The 14,847-nt window shown below is 36.4% G+C and overlaps 1 protein-coding gene across 1 annotated transcript; it reads left to right on the forward strand.

Annotated features, from left to right (window-relative positions):
• Nucleotides 1-3,880: 3,880 nt before the first annotated feature.
• On the forward strand, nucleotides 3,881-6,280 carry LOC133873505 (uncharacterized). The gene has a single exon (XM_062311213.1). The coding sequence runs from the start codon at nucleotides 4,634-4,636 to the stop codon at nucleotides 5,897-5,899; it is 1,266 nt and encodes a 421-aa protein (XP_062167197.1). The 5' UTR covers nucleotides 3,881-4,633; the 3' UTR covers nucleotides 5,900-6,280.
• The last annotated feature ends 8,567 nt before the right edge of the window (nucleotides 6,281-14,847 follow it).

Genomic DNA, 14,847 nt, shown 5'->3' on the forward strand with positions numbered 1-14,847 from the left:
CCAGGAAGAGGAAGGACGTCAATTGCTACAAGTGCGGAAAGAAAGGGCATATAAAGCGGGACTGTCAAGACTGGAAGAAGAACAAGGACGACGAGAAAGAAGGTTCCTCAAGGTATGCAAACGTAGTGGAGGAAGACTTAGACGCTACTAATGGTGATATGCTCTCTGTTGCTTCAACTTCAGAGCATCTTGTGGATTCTTGGCTTCTAGACTTAGCATGTTCGTTTCTCTTGACGTCCAATAGATATTGGTTTGACACCTACAGGTCAATTAATTCTGGTATAGTTACTACAGGTAATGGTGCACATTATAAAATTACTGGCATAGGTAATATCAGAATTAAAATGTTTGATGGTACGGTTAGAACATAATATGATGTTAGCCATGTACCAGATGTAGAAAGGAATTTGATTTCTTTGGGTACTTTAGACTTTAACAGGTTTAGTTATAACTTTGAAGGTGGAATAATGAAGATAACTAAGGGTGCAATGGTTGTGATGAAGGGGCAGAAAAATTCAAAAAACATCTATAATTATGGAGTACAACTGTAGGTGGAGTAGCTTTTGTGGAGTCTAAATCTGATTGTACTGTTTGTGGCATATATGGCTGGGTCATATGGGTGAGCGGGGCATGTTAGAACTTCATAAGAGAAATCTGTTGAAGGGTGTCAAAATGTGCAAGCTTGATTTTTGTAAGTTCTGTATTTTAGGGAAGCAGAACCGGGTGCAATTCAAGACAGCCACACAAAAGACCGAAGGTATTCTAGATTATGTTCATTCAAATGTTTGGGGACCAGTGAGGGTAGCATCACAAGGTGCGCACATGTATTTCTTAACTTTTATTGATGATTTCTCCAGAAAAGTTTGGGTATACTTCATACGGCACAAGTCGGAGACGTTTGCCAAGTTCAAGTTATGGAAAGTTGAAGTGGAGAACCAGACTAGGAGAAAGATCAAGTGCCTCAGGTCAGATATTGATACTGAGTACAAAAATTACAAGTTGAAGGATTTCCGTGTGCAACATGGCATAAAGAGACACTTCACAGTACGCATGACACCGCAACAAAACGGTGTGGTGGAAAGGATGAACAGGTCAATTGTAAAGAAAGCACGATGTCTCAGGTTGAATGCAGTGAATATGGCTTGCTACTTGATAAATAGGTCACCGAGGGTAGCACTAGAAGTTAAGGTTGTAGAGGAGATGTGAACAGGTAATGAGGTAGATTACTCTTGTTTGGGAGTATTTAGGTGTCCAGTCTATGTGCACATACCTAATGAAGAAAGATCAAAACTTGACCCAAAGTCTGGACAGTGTGTCTTTCTCAGATATGAGAAAGGGGTTAAGGGTTACAAGTTGTGGGATCCGAAGGCAAATAAGATGGTGATCAGTAGAGACGTGGTATTTGATGAAAATTCCATGTTGAAGAGTATTCAGGGTGAAGAGCAGTAAGTGCCAAAAAGCAGTAGCAGTGATAAGTAGGTGGTGCAGGTGGAGCTAGATACTCCTGTACAAGAGAACATTTCTCAGGGTATAGAGACCTCTACTTCAGACTTTGAGGAGCAACACAATATAGCCACAAACAGACGCAGGCGCACTATCAGACCACCAACTAGGTGGTTTTGAAGATATAGCTTCTTATGCTCTTGTTATTAGCAGCGGAGATCCTACTACTTTTCAAGAGGCTGTCAATAGCCAAGAGAAGAGTAGATGGGTGGGTGCTATGGCGGAGGAGATGGAGTTTTTACATAAGAATCAGACGTGGATTTGGTGGAGCTTCAAGAAAGGAAGATGGCGATAGGGTGTAAATGGGTGTTTAAGAAAAAGGAAGCAGTATTAGAAAAAATGGGGAAAAGTTCAAGGCTCATTTGGTAGCAAAGGGGTACTCGCAGCAGAAAGGAGTTGACTATGAGGAAATCTTTCCCCCAGTGGTTAGGCATACTTCCATCAGAGCGGTATTGGCATTGGCAGCTCATTATGACATGGCACTGGAGCAGATGGATATGAAGACAACTTTTCTCCATGGTGACTTGGAGTAACAGATTTACATGGAGCAACCATAAAGATTTAGTCAACTTGGACAAGAACAGTAGGTCTGTAAATTAAAGAGTCACTTTATGGGCTGAAACAGTCTCTGAGGCAGTGGTATAAGCGATTTGACTCCTACATGATCAGAATTGGTTACAGGAGATCTAGGAGTATAGTGGAGGTCAACAAGTTGAAGGCCTTATTGAGTAAAGAATTTGACATGAAGGATTTGGGCACAGCCAAGAAGATTCTTGGGATGGAGAATCGCAGGGACAGGGATGCCAGGAGATTGTGGGTATCTCAGGCTGGCTATGTGAAGAAGGTGCTGGAGAGGTTTAGTATGGAGATTGTGAAACCAGTGAGTACACCTTTGGCGACTCATTTTCGTTTGTCTACCAATGTCCAAAGACAATTGAAGAAACTGAAGACATGTCTAAGGTCCCATATACCAGTGTAGTGGGTGTCCCATGTACGCTATGGTATGTACTAGGCCAGATTTGGCTCAGGCAGTCAATGTGGTGGGTAAGTACATGGCAAATCTAGGGAGACAACATTGGGATGCGGTCAAGTGGATTTTCAGATATTTGAGAGGTATTACAGACTACAACATCACTTTTGCTAGACAAAAGAGTGATTTGTCAGTTGTGGGGTAAGTGGATACAGATTATGAAGGGGATTTGGATGACAGGAGGTCAAGCACAGATTATGTGTTTACTCTTGCAGGAGGACCTAATTGTTGGAGATCCATGATTCGGTCTACTGTTGCGATGTCCACGATTGAGGCAGAATACATGGCAGTGGCTAAGGCTGCAAAGGAAGCTTTGTGGCTGAAAGGGCTAGTTATGGAGCTGGGTATTCAGCAATGTGGAGTTCAGTTACATTGTGACAGTCAGAGTGTCATTTATTTGGCAAATAACCAGGTGTATCATGCGAGAACTAAGCATATTGATGTGAGGGTTTACATGATCAAAGAATTGGTTGCTGCAGGTGAATTGTTACTTGAGAAGATCCACACTTCTGAGAATGCAGCAAACATATTGACGAAGCATGTTACCACAGTCAAGTTCAAGCATTGCTTGGACTTGATAAATGTCTCCAGGTGCTAGAAATGAGAGCAAAAGAGGCGGCATCCCCAACTTACCAGTTCCAGGTGGAGGTACAATACTTGTTTATCTTCAAGGAGGCAAATATTCGCGCAAAGTGGAGATTGTTGAAACAAGTGGCTCATATTCTTTTGAGCCTAGAGAGAAGTTTAAGAGTACCAGTAAAGCTGCTAGTGGGCAACCGTCCGGACCGCCAGAGGAAGTGTCTAGACGCCCGCTAGTGTCCGAACAGTTTAGCAGACGCAAACTACAGAGACTTGGTGTTCGCACAACCGTTCAGACGACCCAGCAGACCCGACCCACCAAGAGCAATTGCTCGCACAAGTGTCAGGACGCAAATGCGGTAACTGTGAACGGTGAAGTTCTTATGCTAGCGTCCGAACGCTAGGGCTAAGCCATCCAGACACGTGTCTGGAGAAACTCGGTTTACTACTACGTTTACTAGGGTATTTTGAGGATAGTATGGTTTCACTATATATATGTTGTATTGTAATCCAAGCTGATTGATTGAAGGAATATAGCCGCACTCACTCTTTTGTGGACATAAGCAAATTGTCGAACCACGTTAAATCTGTGTCTTACTTCTCTCTTACTTTCTTCTTGTTTTGATTTCATATTATTCATCATTGTTATGCACGATAACAACATATAAATTTGTCATAATTTTTTAATTAACATATGAAAAGCACATAATTTTTAATGGAATTACTAACAAAATAATATACATAACAATTTTATGCTGTGAGTTTGAAGAAAATTCCTCCTTAGTATGGAGGATATTTCTCTCCCGAAAAATAAAAACACCCAAATGCTATGCCACACGATTTTTCCTTCTCTCTCCATTTTCTTCGTTGTGACTTTGCATTCGTTTTCCACACTCATCTAAACCCTCTGTCATGAGCCTCATCTCTCTGTGTGTGGTCTAGATCGCTGACCTAAAGGGAGAACCATCCATTGCGAGACGACTCGGAGAAAACCCAGCTCAGGAGGTGGCCAGTTTGTCCTCGGACTCAGAATGAGTCTCAATTGAATATCGAGATCGATCCTTAAAAACCCAGGTGTACAATTTTCTTCTCTACGTTTCAATTTTCACTCTGTCCACTCATAAGCCCCTAGATTTTTATACACGAAGTGTTAGCACAAGACCCGAGATGTCAAAGTCATCATGTTCATGACCTAAACCTAGTTTAAGCTCCCAATTTATGCGTCACTGCTAGGTTTTTGTATCTGGGTGTGTAAAGTTTGTGTTGAATTCAGGGGTTTCGTTTTGGGTTTCTTCAATTTTGTGATAAGGTTCGGATTTTTTTATATTGGGTTTTGTTCCTTTTTTGTATATAATTTAGGGTTCTTGTGTCGAATCCTTAGTAATGCATAAAAAATTCGGGGCCTTGTGATTTGGGACTTTTCAATTGTGAAAATTGAAATAAAGCTGAGTTTTTTTTTTATCTGGGGACGTTTAATTTGTGTTAAAACGAGTGTTTTTAATAGTGTTTGGTCGATTTGTGATGGCTGAGGAGACATCTGATACAATGAATCTTGACTTGAACCTGGGTCCTATTCCCGAGCCTCAAGCGGGATCGCTACCCACTGACCCTGTGAATTTGGATGATTGGGTTGACGATCCTCCTAATAGATTAAGGGAAGCTATTAGGCTCAGAGCACGGCAGCGGTGGAGGAGATGGCGGCAGGTTCAAATTCCATCTGAAGCTCGGAACATCTCAATGGAATTGAACCAATTGATGGTCAATTCTGGCGATCTGAGTACATTGCAGACAGGCGAGGGTAGTATGCCCGCAGAGGAAAGAATGAATGAGGCCCCGAAAACATGCGACAATAAAAATGGGATTTTGGAAGATGAGAAGTTTGAGAAAAATGATGCTGTTGAAAAGGCTAGTAGCAATGATGGGAGCTTTTTCGACTGTAATATATGTTTGGACTTGGCTAGGGACCCTGTGGTGACTTGTTGTGGCCATTTGTTTTGTTGGCCATGTCTCTACCGATGGTTGCATGTCCATTCGGATGCACAGGAATGTCCATTGTGTAAGGGAGAGGTGACGACCAAAAGTGTGACCCCAATTTATGGTCGTGGGAATGGTGTTCGTGAGCCAGAGGAGGACTCGAGTCTAAAGATCCCTCTTAGGCCAAATGCACGGCGGGTTGAGAGTGTGAGGCAAAGCCTTCAAAGAGCTGCATTTAGTTTCCCTGTGGAGGAGATGATCCGTCGCCTTGGAACTAGGTTTGATTTGACACGGGACTTTATACCACCACAGGAGCCTGAAGGGGCACACGAAGCAGTAGAAAGAACCAATTCCTTGTTGAATCGGATTTTGACCTCTCGCGCACGCAGGGAGCAAAGTTCAGTGGCTCCCCCTGATGATGTTGTGGATTTAACTCAGAGTGACATGAGTAGCCCTGAGATCAGAGAAAACCGCCGGCTGCAGTCCCTTTTACTTCGACGAACACAATCTCATAGAACAACACTTTCTTCTCTTTCGACTGCATTGACTTCTGCTGAAAGGTTAGTTGAGGCATATTTCCGTAACCCTTCTATAGGTAGAAATCAGGAGCAGGCCCAACCAGTTGACGATAGGGATTCTTTCTCAAGCATTGCTGCTGTTATGAATTCAGAAAGTCCGGTGGACACTGCTATGGAAATCGATTCCTTGGTGTCCCTCTCAACTTCGTCGTCGCGAAGAAGAAATGACGCTTCAAGGAGTTCAGATGTGGACAGTGGAGATTCTCGTGCACCTAGAAGAAGACGGCTGAATTAAAAAGGATTTCTTTTATCCTAGTATTTAATCATCGTGCTGTTACTCGTGAAAATACTCCACCTATGCAAGTGCTCCTTGCCTTAATATTGCTTTCACTCTACAATGTATTTAACCTTTGCTACCCGCCGTCGGCTATCATGAGGTTGTTCCAGCTTTTGCTGCATACAATATCTGGCTTGAAATATTATCTTTCTTCTTCAAGGGGTCTGTGCTTTCAATTTGTACGGGAAATCATATTTGTAGTGGAACATGTGGGATGCTCTAATAATTTTTCCTGTACATAACCTCGCAAGCAGTTCCATTTGTCCGAGGATGCTTCTTAATTTCTTTGTTTCTTCTGAACTTTTAAAGTTTAATGGAAAAGCTTATAATTTATATCAATATTGGATAATTATAGATATAATTGTTATGCTGGCATTATTGTTGCATTCAGATTTTGGTTGACTTGCTTATTTTCTTGGTTTTAATTTATCCCTCTAGTTCAAGATTTAGTGAAAAGAAATGCCAAAATTATGGTGATTAGTATTTAGTTTTTTCTGCTAGCGGTAAAGCTTCATTTTGGAGGTTCATTATGTCATAATGTTATAAACTTTTAAGCTCCTTAAGTTAACTTTGCATAGCTTCCGTTTTGTTTTCTCTTTTCAAAACAAAAACATTAATAAACAATTCAAAACACAGAATACTCAAAATTGTTTTACCTTTATATCACATCAAACTTTCCTTGAAACACATTAAATAAACATAGCTTAATCTTAATAATTTTTCAACTTTGAGATTATTCTTGGATATAGGACTTATTTGGTTATGTATAATATATTCACTGGTCTCCTATTTTACCCCACAGTTCAATATGTACGTAGTACTTTCTTCTAAAACTTCTATATGTAGATTTCCTATAGCTATTGCATAGACATATCCCAATCACATATGCTCATATGTTCTATATGATCAAATGCTTTTAGGTCAAGTTATTTTTAATCAAACTGTTTTAGATAGTTGAAAGTTTAAGGAAAAATCCTCCAATCTCTGCTTGTTGACACCAAATCGAGGCAGCTGGCGTCAATGAATTAAGTATTATCCTTTAAAATCATACCAATTAAATTGGCTTATCCTTTTGTTTTTTTATATCACACATGCTAGTCGTACATCCAGGATTTTGATTAACAGGGAGCAATTAAAAGATAAAATTAATAAAAATTAATTAAAGAATATAGTTAACGAAATAAATAAATAATTCAACAAAGCTGTAATTATATATATATATATATATATATATATATATATATATATATATATATATATTTCTTACAAGATTTAAGAATTTACTGGTAGATTTACTAAATTTACCTCAACATGAGCTCCTTTAAAATTCGATTGGAGCTTGAAAAAATAATTATTCTTCATAATCTTAGGTAATTATAAGGAAAAACTTCACTAACCACCCTTAATTTTTAATCACTTTTACAATCATGCTCATAAATTTTATAAAGTGTTAATTTAGTATATCTATTTTTCAATTTCACTCTTCTGTTAGAATTTTCCGTTAAATCCTAACAAAGAAGTGTCAAAAATTTTAAAACACCATTTAAAAAAAAAAAAAATTGCAAAGATTTAGATGTTGGTCAGATTTAATAGAATTTGTAAAAATACTTGTGCCTAAATTTTTTTTTTTAAAAGAAAAGTGTATATATATAAAATATATTTTGGGAATTTTTATAAGAATAAATGGATAATCCTAACAGGGTAGTGAAATTGAAAAAAATTAAAATATAGATACACTAAATTGACACTTTTTAAAGTTTATTGGTCAAGACTTAAACAATCTGCAGCAGTTACAGTATTTTTAATTCCATCCATTCTAGTATCTTTAACCAAATCAGTGTTAAATTACCACTTATCCCAAAATTTTAAGCTCATATGTGGGTTCGAACTCCATTTCAATAAGTGAGGTCAAACACGTGAAATATTTTAATTAAATATGAAGTAAATTGACGAAATAATAGTTCGCACTCATGACGTCTGACTTTAATATTACGTTAAATTTCCGCTTACATAAAAGCAACTTGCAAAAACCTGCAATCCATCAACTGAGTCCAGATAGCTACATCAGAACATCTAATGAGCCACGATAGGATCCAATTGACCAACTCTACTTGGATTCAGACTTCAAAAGACTCAAACCCAAGTCCCCCACCTGACACATAAATCTTCATTTTTTCCTTACTCTTATTGAAGCAACACGAGCAAACAGTTTGAACCCAAGGGAAACATGGAGCCCAAACTGAGGCAAGTTGGGCAAGGTGTGTACTAAGACCCAACATATATAGATTCGAGCTGATGGAGATGGAGTTTGAACTGTTAAACTCGAATCTGAAAAGTCCAGTCCAACTTTTGATCTTTTTGTTTGTTTCTTTGTTGGAAAGTCCCCCACACGAGGTTGAACAGAACAATCAACGGACACCAATTTCAATGTTGAGCACGGGCGATTTGGCCATATTTTTGGCACCCTAATCTCTCTTAACCCTGTTTTTCAATCGCTTGGTCCCACTAACGTTGTAAAGACATGATGACGAAGACGACGACGACCATGATGATAATATTAATAAGCATGATGGTTAAGGATGTGATGATGATGATGGAGAGTGGTCTCGAAAGTGTAAGAAAAGGCAACGCGACGAAATGATTGGCGGACGCAGGGAGTATGATTGAGCACACGGGAGAGTAGTATGTTTCAAGCCATGTCCGCTGGGCTACAGACCTCATCATTACCCAAAACCATACGACAAAGCTTCTATAAGCACTCTCTGGAGGACAGAACTCAGCTTTATTGGAGAGATGGTCATCATGATTAGCCATTAGAGTGAATTTCAATAGGATTTACTTGTCTTACATGGAGCAGGCCTTTACGAATGGCAGCCCATGAGATGTTGTAGAGGAACCAACAAAGATGATCACTCCCTCGATCTCCCAATACAATTAAGCTTCCTCTTTTATTAATTTGTTGTTTAACGGTCGTAAAATGATATGAAACGGAGGGAAACGGAAGCGCTTAGACACACTTATCCTAGCCCAAGCTTCCTCTTTTTCAAAAGCAATAAGAGAAAAAACGATAAATTTAATTATTTAATTAGCGTGACTTCAATGACAAGATGATACGAATTAACAAGTTGTAAAAGAAATTAGTAATTTTAAGTTGATTTTGATCAGGTTTCTTTTAGGATTTTTCATTCCTAATAATATTGTAGGCACTAGTTACATTGCGGGTTGGTTTGTAATCTACTTTATTATGGTTTTCTTACAAGTTAATGTGACAAATTTATATATTTGATCTAGAATAAAATAAGTTAATCACGCACGAAGAGTTTGAATCCAACTTTGAACGTTACAAGACAACGATAGTTTGAATTCAACTTTGATCATTCGATTAACGCATGGTTTTAAAATAATATAACATTATGTTTATAAAGAAATTCGTAATATTAAAACGGGTAAAAAATTGTATATTAGGTCCACCGCCATTTTTTCATTTTATTTTTATTAAAATATTGGTGTTAATCATACAAGACATTACACATCTAGCTACAATCTCCATAAACCCAATTATGGCCTAGAGCAGGCTCCTCGGGCTTGGTTCTCCCGCTCGAGCCCACGATTGATTGAGTTGGGTTTTGAAGCATCCAAAGCCGATTCTTCCCTTTTCATTTTCCGCTAAGATGGCCTATATATCCTAATCTCTTCTTCTTCCTCTATCTCCTCTGTTGCTGCTGATAATTAATCTCATTCATGTTTTGATCTAAAACATGTAATTACATGCATGCCAAGCCCCGGCCGGCCTAGTCAGCCATGGCTACTTCTCCTGGCCTCCTTTATCTCAGCTCATGGTGGGTGATCGATCGTTCCAGTTACGAACGAAGCTCAATGTTCATCAAAAGAAGTTCAAATATTATTAGATGGAAGTAGCTTTTGACTTATATTCACTATAAGATTAATAATAATTATGAAAGCATATGAATAGCAATCAAACCGGCCAACGAAAGAATTACAGGATGAAATTTGCAATTGTGAGGGTCCGTTGTCGGATTGTGCCCCAACATCACACAGCATTCCAGGATAGAAAAAAGACACATGCATTTGAATGGTGATTATGATCGTCGTGATGATTATCGTTATCATAAAAAAAATAAAATAAATAAAATAAAATAAAGAAAAGCTTGACAAAGGCGTAATAATGATGTCCAAGGAGGGAACAAAGATCCTTCCATTTCCAGGGTTGCATGCTGGGTGTCTGATCTTACCTTGCTCTCTCATCTTGGTAATCACAAAAAGGTAATCATTTGTTTAATAAAGTTCTTTTTTTAGTCTACATTTATGAGTGCTGCACTCTGCAATCATTTATATGATTAATTATATCATGCTTGCAAGGACTCTAACTCTTTGAATTTGCACACTTATTATGAAAAAATAAAATAAAAAATTTAAAAATAAAACCTCTTTGAATTTGCACATTAGCAACTCATTAATTTCTACTATGCCTATTAAAACCAACAAAACCTAGGCCACGAATCATTACTCTCTCTCTCTCTCTCTCCCTCTTTTTAAGGTTAAGGCAGGTGATATGAACAACGTAATGACTAATAATAATATGTTTTATTCATTCACGAATCACACCTAGGAGATGTGTGATACTTGTTTACCATCTTGATCAATTATATTACAGTAATATAATAATTTATTAGATAATATTACTTTTATATATTAGTTGGACAAAATATATATATATATATATAAAAACCAAACTTGAAAACCCTACCTTGGCCTTATATGTAGTTCCAAGAACCGATACCACCACCACTCGAGAAAAGCCAACATCCTAGCCCATCTCTTGGCACGCCTACCCTCAAGAATAACTCCATGTAATGAAGTAGTTGATTCTCTTGTTTATTCCTTTGATTAATCGTGATTTACACTCATTTATTATATCAATTATATACCTGTTAATGTGTTTTAAGGAACTTCTTTATATTAATTACTTTAAAGATTATAAATATTACCCTTTTCTTTTCTTTTTTTCCTTTTTTTGGTGTAAAAATCATCATTGCAAGCTACATATATTTTTATTTGTTATTTCATTAAATGGTAATTTTCATTGTCGCGTCAGTGAACATTTGGGAGTATGGTGAAAATACGGACGGATAATGATAGCTTGCATTCGCTAACCTTATATGCGGATAACGATTTTAGGATATGCGTACGTGATTATTAACCGTATATGCATACCTTATATATAAATTAAATTCATTAAAATAACATTATTTTGGTATTACCTCATATGCGGATAGCGGTTTTCTTATATTTTTTTTTTCCTATACCCACTATAAATAGATGCTGTAAGAAGCTAAATAATGTATAAAATAAAATTTTCATGGCAAAATGATTATTAAGTGTGATGGAATAATAGTGTTCAACTATATATAATACATTTTTGTGTATTTACTATAAACAAGAATTACAATTTCAATGTCCAAAATGATCATTACCTCATATGCGGATATTGGATTATGAACCTTAATAACATAACGTATACGAATTTTTAAAAGTGATTATAACCGCATTATATGAACGTAAATATTATAAATAATCGTATCCGTATTTTTACCGTACCCCTAATTAGAGAGTATATATTTCTAAAAAACAACTTAAAACACATCACTCAAGTCATGTAAAATGAGTAATAAATTAATGAGATGAGTTTTTTTTTATCTTTTTTGTATTTTGATAAAAATAAAATAAAAATATGCCCGCATGCAGGAGCGAAACGATTTGGCAGTGGAAATGTGTAACTTGGTCGTTGACTATTTGAAGAGCAAAATCCAGTTCATTTTCAACAAGTTGTGAAGAGAAAAGTCTGAGGGAGTTGCTGCAATATTCACAGGGCTGACAAAAAGGCCCCAGAAAAAATAACACTCATCATTGCAATACTACTTGACAGCTCCTCCTCCTCCTCCTTGGGCACTCCCCGAGAGTTGAATTTTCGCCCACAGCTACCACCGTTACTAGGGTCCCTCTACCCCCTACCCTCCCTCTATCTTCCTTCACATTCTTAATTCCCCCATTTCTCCTCGTTCCAGCTTCTTCCTTCTCCCTTTTCCCTTCTCACACCACCGAAACAACACGAACAATCTAGATATTCAGGGACATTTTCGGTATTTTAACATTGAAGGCGTGGAAGAAACTATATATATAAAATAATTACTCCCTAGCTTAGCTTAGCTATCTAGCCTATCTAGCATCATCTATCCGATCATATGCTTCTTAAAATCTTTTATCCCCGCTGACTTTCTTCAACAATATCCTGGAGCAATAATTGCTAATTAATATTCTCAATTAGCAAGCTATCAATGCCACCATATTCAACCAACCCATTTTATGATATAAATTAAATTTTACATATCTAACTCTAAAATAATTTAGCACCAAGACTTTATGGATCAAATATAATTGTGGTATATATGTCAAATTAATGATTGTACGAATCTAGCTGGTTTATGTTGTCTCATGAGCACTGAGACTAGATATTAATCAGCTATTATCCTTTCTTTAGATTAATTTGAGCATAAAATCTGTAACCTGTTGAATTCAAGCAAGTTAATAAATATGTAACCTCTTGAAATCCAAATAAAATATTTTTCTTATTTACTTTTTTTATTTTTTTTAATTTTTATGAACAACTATCACTCTAGTAAAAACCAGAAACAAACCCTAAAAAAAAGGGGAACAAAACAACACCTAACAAAAAAGATTTTATTCATAAAAAAAAGGGAAAAAAAAATATATATATATATTTCCTATTTACTTTGTACTACTCATTATGGAACACAGATCATATGTCCTATAAACAGATCTAGCTCGTTATTGTAAAATAAAGCCAATTCACTAAAAATATAGCCTAATCGAGTGTTTTCAATAATGAACATATATATATATATATAATAGATCTCTAAGACTCAATCAGTTGAAAAAATTGCATATAATATATATTTTAACTTTCAAATTCATACATAAAATATACTCTTAAAAACATAAAAGTAATTTTCATTTTTATGTCATCTCATAACATATATTTTTCTTTAAATATATATATATATATATATCCTCTAAACATATTAACAAACAAAGTCAATTTTTTTTTTCTTGAGTTTGAGAGGATGTTAATATAATTAATAACATTTTTGGCTTTGTATTTTATAAACCAGACTCATTTGTAATACATATTTAAGCAATAATTCAATATGCTATAAAATATTTCTCTATTCCTCCAAATATTGTAATGCATATTGGATTAGAAGCATATATATACATCAGCATGACTAGCTCGTTCATTGTCACAATAATTAAAGCTTCTTTGACACAGAGAGTCACATGTATATTTAGTTGATGGAATTGATCAAAATCAGTCTTATCATATCTCATTATCCTCTATTAACGTGGAAGAATTCAAATTGAATACGAAGATATTTATATAAATATAAAAAATATATATAAAATAGGGTAGGAAAAAGCAGGAAAACGACGAAGCAATGGTAGAGACTAGACATAAGACATAAGAATGAGGTAATAATGAAGATGGGGGAGCGGGGACCCACGAGGAAAACAAATAATTCACACAGAATGAAGCCCCCCCACGTACAAATGATTGCTGTTGTATAAATTGTCTCCTTAGGACGCTGCAGGGGTGTCCCTCTGCTTTGGTCTTATCATTATCGATCATTGGTCTCTGTTTTTTCACTTCGATCTCTTCTTCCTCTTCCCTTCCCTTCCCTCCCTCCGCCTCGCGCCCATAACCATTTATCATATTTTATTATATATATTTCTCGATCGCTTTCTCTCCGCCTCACGTCATTCCTCTGACTCTGTGGTGTCCCAGCAGACGCTCATCATTGCTCCACTCACGCCTTCCTCACGTGACTCTTCCATCTTCCCCTATTTTCTTCCTATACCGTTACATCACATCGGTGATCGGACCATGCTGCCCCCTGCATGCATCCTTATACGTACATAGTACATATAATATGTATGTACAGCGACTTTCTACACCGGTCGTATTTCTACTGCGCCACCTGCTACCACCCCACCCACTTCCTGTCCTAATCCTTTGTGCGTCATTCATATTAATTATCTTCTCTTTTTCTTTTACTTTTTTTCTTTGATTTTCCGTTTTTCTAGGCAAAACGCATGCCTACTTGCTTTTTGTGTGTTTATTAGCATCTTATTTTATTTTAAAAATAATCATTATTGTATAGCATTATATAAGAATTTACTAAATAATATTTATGTGTTTTAAATAGGCTTAGTTTATTCTGTTGGTATAAATTATTAATCTCACTAACTTAATAATAAGTGGAAGTAGGGAATTAGCAAGGAATTCAAGAATTATTTTGGAAATAAAATGTGTTTCTTGGGGTGTTTCCTTGTTTTTAAATTATTTTTGACGTGGCATAGATGTAAAATTAATTTTTCTGTATTGAAGAGTGTTTTGAATTTTGAGTTATTTGTTAATATTTTTTTATGGATCTAGATCTGTCACGAGTGATGACAATGGATACCGAAAGTTCGAACTAGTTACACCCGTAATGTGGGCTTTAACTGTCATCAATTTGCTTCGAATGGAGGTGATTTTTCTAGCAACAACAGGGTTTTTCAAATATCACGGAAAGGCCGGAGAAATTGCTTCTTTTTCTTTTTTTTTTTTTTTAATTTCAATAGTTTTCTAATGCTGCACTATTTTTTTTATATCAAACATGGTCTGTAAAAGCTATTTTATAGCTTAGAATGTATGTCATCTCCTAAATCAAGTAGAGGCTCATATAACGTAGAAGCATCTTCTGTTGTCTAGGTGAATCTTATAACAGCTGTGGTCTGAAATGGCCTGAGTTTGACTTTACCTAGGT

The sequence above is a fragment of the Alnus glutinosa genome, chromosome 7 (genome assembly GCF_958979055.1).
Source record: "Alnus glutinosa chromosome 7, dhAlnGlut1.1, whole genome shotgun sequence".
Classification (NCBI taxonomy): Eukaryota; Viridiplantae; Streptophyta; class Magnoliopsida; order Fagales; family Betulaceae; genus Alnus; species Alnus glutinosa.

Excerpts from the sequence above, each read along its gene's own strand:
- LOC133873505 (XM_062311213.1), top strand. The coding sequence starts at position 4,634 with ATGGCTGAGGAGACATCTGATACAATGAATCTTGACTTGAACCTGGGT.